Source organism: Acomys russatus, chromosome 7 (genome assembly GCF_903995435.1).
Source record: "Acomys russatus chromosome 7, mAcoRus1.1, whole genome shotgun sequence".
Classification (NCBI taxonomy): domain Eukaryota; kingdom Metazoa; phylum Chordata; class Mammalia; order Rodentia; family Muridae; genus Acomys; species Acomys russatus.
In genome coordinates, this window is record NC_067143.1 from 7,434,253 (window position 1) to 7,435,992 (window position 1,740).

At 42.0% G+C, this 1,740-nt stretch overlaps 1 protein-coding gene across 1 annotated transcript; it reads right to left on the reverse strand.

The window, feature by feature from the left end:
* Nucleotides 1-478: 478 nt before the first annotated feature.
* LOC127191467 (mas-related G-protein coupled receptor member B1-like) lies at nucleotides 479-1,360 on the reverse strand. Its single transcript, XM_051148579.1, has one exon. It carries the CDS (start codon nucleotides 1,358-1,360, stop codon nucleotides 479-481), a length of 882 nt encoding a protein of 293 aa, XP_051004536.1.
* Between the last annotated feature and the right edge of the window lie 380 nt (nucleotides 1,361-1,740).

Below are 1,740 nucleotides of genomic sequence, written 5' to 3' on the forward strand. Positions count from 1 at the left end.
GAGTCCAATGTGGGTGAATTAAAAGTTAACAGGCTTGTCTTAAAACTATGTATTTCTTTACTGAGTAGTTTATATGAGAAATATTTGTGAAGTTATCCTAAAACCTTCAGAAAGTAAAGGAGACCAATATTGTCTCCTTTTACTTAATTCTTTCACTATTGAGATTACAAAAAAGATGAAGTTTGAACAAAATTTAATATTCATTTAATCACTTTCAAGTTCAATGACCAAAGAACTTCTGACATTCCCTGCACAGCCTTCAGCCTTCTGTGAAGCAGATGGTGGAGATAATGTTGTACAGAATGGGAGCTGTTCTGCCCTCCAGCAGCAGCCCCAGGGATGTTTCATGCTGCACCTATTTGGCAAGCCCTTTATTACTCAACTTTCACAAAAATATTTTATTAACAGATTTAGTGTCATGTAAACCAGTTTCATCTGATCAAAGCTGCTCCCAGCTGCTGCACTAGATTGTTTCCAGTTACCCAGATTTTCCTGAAGAACCCTGAATCACTCCTTCTTCCTCAGGTGTGTCCTTCAGGGCTCTCTGAAGAATCACTTTCAGAGTCTTCTTCTGGAATCTGCGGTACCTAATGGAGCCAACGAGGAAGTAAATGATGGGGTTGGCACAGCTGTTAACAGAGGACAGGAATACTGTTATTTCAGAAACATTGCAAGGGAAAACTTCATCCATCTCCACAGTCCAATATAAGAAGAACCAGTTGATTCCATATGGCAAGCCAAAGATGAAGAAGACCAGCACTGTGAAGGCAATGGTCACATACAACCTGGTCACTAGCAACCTTTGAGAACCACAGAAAATCTTCACCAACAGGGCCAGGCTGGACCCTGAAAGGACCACAAATAAAACAGTTAACCAAGCAAATGTGATTAAATCTAATTTCTGACACCAATGAGGATGAATATCATGAAAGAGGAAGCCACATGCCTCCCCTTCTAGCAGGTTCAACAGCAGGGACAAGGCCCAGAGCAGGGCACACATGACAGCTGATGTATGTCTTGGGCGATGGCATCGATACCAGATGGGACACATAACAGACAGACAGCGCTCAGTGCTCATGGCACTGAGCATGCTCAGACCTGCAAGGTAAGCAAAATTGAACAAAATTGCCCAATAGTCGGAGACATCGATGTAGATTTGGTGTACTTCATAATCAATGACTCTCACAGAATTCAGAATCTGGAAGCTGAGGATGAGGAAGTCAGCCCCAGCCAGGTTGAGGATGTAGACAGAGAAGGCATTCCTGTGCATCCTGAAGCCTAGAAGCCACAGCACTATGGCATTTCCTGCCAGGCCAACCAAGGCAATGATGACTGTTAGAATATTCAGAGAATCTGACATGATGACACAGAAGTCAGGAATGTTTTCACTTTCATTCAGTGTGGTGTTGTTAGTCCTCCAGTCAGGGGTGGTTGGATCCCTGCTTAGCAATTCTCCACTAGTGTTCCTGAAAGAAAACACAGGACATGAACACATGTTGTATATTCTGTGATTTTTCAGGCCCACCATGTTCTGTGGGAATAACTGATCTTGGCTCATAAACAGGAGAATACAGCTTATAGAAATTAAGTCATTTTTCATTTGAGTTTTTGATCTTAGCCATTCTGATGGGTGTAAGATGGAATCTCAGTGTCGTTTTGATTTGCATTTCTCTGATGACTAACGAGGACGAGCATTTCTTTAAGTGTTTCTCAGCCATTTGATATTCTTCTGTTGAGAAT